The 2,964-nt window shown below is 49.5% G+C and overlaps 1 protein-coding gene across 2 annotated transcripts in view; it reads right to left on the bottom strand.

Annotated features, from left to right (window-relative positions):
- Positions 1-2,964, bottom strand: part of Avil (advillin) — a gene marked incomplete in the record, with an annotated part of 24,072 nt that overhangs the window by 3,543 nt on the left and 17,565 nt on the right. For both annotated transcript variants that reach the window (XM_013520970.1, XM_013520971.1), the window contains 3 exon segments: positions 242-310; positions 1,938-2,126; positions 2,671-2,815. In XM_013520970.1, coding sequence (XP_013376424.1) covers positions 242-310; positions 1,938-2,126; positions 2,671-2,815 — 403 coding nt within the window.

Here is a 2,964-nt window from a genome sequence, read left to right on the forward strand (position 1 = left end):
GCCCCAACAAAACTAAACAAAACAAAAATGGGGCAGTTCAGTGGTAAAGCCCTTGTGTAGCATGCGCGAAGTCCTGGGGTCAGTCCCCAGCACTGTGAAAACTGAGTAAACAACTTTATATCAAAATAGACAACTAGAATACTCCTGGGAGGGACTTGGTAGGCTTTTGCCCATGTGGCATCTGTAGCTCTTGCTGCTTCCCGTTGGCCTTGCGACTTCTCTAAGAGCAAAGCCCACTCACAGCAGTGAGTTGTATGATAGCAGCAGCGTCTCCCAGCTCTTCCTTTAGCTGTTCGTATGACTTCCCTGCCTGCGAAGAGAGAGAAAGCACAGGACGATAAGCAAGGGCCGTCTTAAGCCTGGTCTGTATCTTCAAGAAAAGCAAAAAAGCCAGAGAACCAGAAGACATGTTGAAGTAAAAAAGTGAAAATCCCTCCCTCCGGGTCCATGTAGTGTAGAGAGGCTCTTAAACTTGGTCTACATTTTTTGATGATACTACTTGAATCCTCCCTGTAAGACCTAAGAAAGAGCAGCTGAGTGGGAGTCAGAAAAGCTGGCTTCTGGCTAGTTTTGCACACTTCCGCAAGGGATAAATGGAGGCTTGGGATTATCAGCATCACCCTTTTGAGATTTCCCAGTAATTTTTTTTTTTTTTGTACCAGGAATTGAACTCTCAACCTTGTGCTTGCCAGGCAGGCGCTTATGCCACTAAGCTATATCCCCAGCCCCCTTTTTTGGTCTTGAGACAGGGTCTCGCTATGCATTCCAGGCTGGCCTTGAGCTCACTTTGTAGCCCAAGCTGGCCTCGAACTCACAATGATCTTCCTGCCTCAGCCTCCCAAGTGCTGGGATTACAGGTGTGCGCCACCACACTCAGTTTCCCAGTAACTCTTTAGGGATGGGCCATCCTCTTCCCCCAAGACTAAAACTAAGACCACTAAGACTAACAGTCCAAGGCAAGACCCTTCTTAGCATAAGATCACCTTTGCTCTCTTGAGTCATCTCTGGTCATCCTTGGCCCTTTGAGTCGTCAACCTGTGAGTCCTCCACTAATCCCTCCTGTCACTGTATACACCCAATAAATAGTGGCTGCCTTGGAGTGTCCTGGTCTCTACCCATCCTAGGCACTGATCTCCTGGACCCCCATCTTGCATTAAAAAAAAAAAGAAAGAAAGAAAACCTGGCTTCTTTCTACTGGATTACTGTGACTTTGGACAAACAACTTGTCCTCCTACCTTCCCGGTCCCCTCATCTATAATATGGGGAGCAAATCACCTGCATCAGCTATCGGGGTACTTATAAAAATCAGAAAGCTGGTGATGTGCATGGGTACATGTTATAAACCAGTGATGGTGCCGGGCGTGGTGGCGCACGCCTGTAATCCCGGCACTCGGGAGGCTGAGGCAGGAGGATCGTAGCAAGTTCGAGACCAGCCTGGGCTACAAAGTGAGCTCAAGGCCAGCCTGAACTGCAGAGCGAGACCTTGTCTCAAAAAGACAAAAATAAATAAATAAATAAAACCAGTCATGGTGAACCTACTGGAGGCCAAGTGCCCAAATTACAACCCAAAATTCACTTACTTATTTCAAAATGCCAATGCTACAAATTAAACCTGAATACTGAGGTTTTAGTTTAGGGGGAGAAAAAAACCCTCATACATTAACATCTTTGGTCTTAAAAACAACACACAGTGCCATAGGTTCCCCACCACCGCTGTCAGCTGCATTATTCCATGCTGCTCACTGCTCAGACAACTGTGAATGATCTCACCGGACTTACTGCGATGGGGGGAAGAGAGGAGAAGTCCAAAGCAGGAAGCGGAGTGGGAGCGGGAAAGAGGAGGTGTTGCTGGGCCCTTGCATCATTACCCCGCCTGCCCCAAACCTCTCAGTTCCGCCTCCCTGGCAGAAGCCTCTCGCCCGCCTGTCTGTTCTTACACTCCAGACGTGAGGGTCCCAGGCCAGGAACCAGCCGGTGAAGGTGGGAGGCTCGAAGCCCTGTTTGATGATCAGAATGGGCGTGTCGGGGTCTCGGCCGCCGGGGTGAGTCTGCAGGTACTCCTGGGCAGTCGCCAGGGCCCGCTCCTTCTCTGTGGCATTGGCCTCAGCTCCGATCCACAGGAACACCTGGGGTGCAGATGTGATATTTGTTACCGCGCTTGTACCGAAGGCCACACGCTACATCCACAACACTGCTCGGCTTTCCCCCGTGGCAATTCACAGCCTCGGAAAACACCCTCAACCTCATTTGTTCACCGGAAGAAAGATTTTCCCAGAACCTGCTTGATATTTGTCATTTTATTATATATTTTTTTTAAATTTTTATTGTCTCTTTGAGACCAGGTCTCAGTATGCAGTTCAGGCTGGCCTTGAGCTCACTTTGTAGCCCAGGCTGGTTTCGAACTCACAATGATCCTCCTGCCTCAGCCTCCTGAGTGCTGTTGTTACAGGCATGCGCCACCACGCCCGGCCAAGATGCTGAGTTTTAAACATCATTTTTTTCGCTGACCCTGGGAAAAGCAAGCTCTTCCTTTGGTCTCCACTGACAAGTGTTTTACTTGGGGACTGTTCGGGACCTCTCTGGGCTTATTTCAGGGGAAGATACTATACAAAGCAGCCTAAGCTATGGGGGTCTTTGCCGTTTGTTCTGAGTTCTGTTACTGGGTCTTACCTGGTCCCAGGTATCCAGGAGCATCACATCACTTGGGTTCAGGTCATCCTGGGTGAAGTCTGTGATCTCCGTGACAATGAACCGGCCCGTCTTGTTGGAGCATTCAAAGAGACGCGACTGGACATCCAGGATTTCCTGCTGTAGTCTGCAAGACAGTTCATTTAGAGGCACGGTGACAGACACTGTGTGTTTAAAACTGAAAAGAGCCAGGCGGGTGGTATAATCCCAGCACCCAGGAGGCTGAGGCAGGAAGATCGCTGTGAGTTTGAGGCCAGCCTGGGCTACAAAGTGAGC

Source organism: Chinchilla lanigera, unplaced genomic scaffold, assembly GCF_000276665.1.
Source record: "Chinchilla lanigera isolate Chin_1 unplaced genomic scaffold, ChiLan1.0 scaffold00057, whole genome shotgun sequence".
Taxonomy (NCBI): Eukaryota; Metazoa; Chordata; class Mammalia; order Rodentia; family Chinchillidae; genus Chinchilla; species Chinchilla lanigera.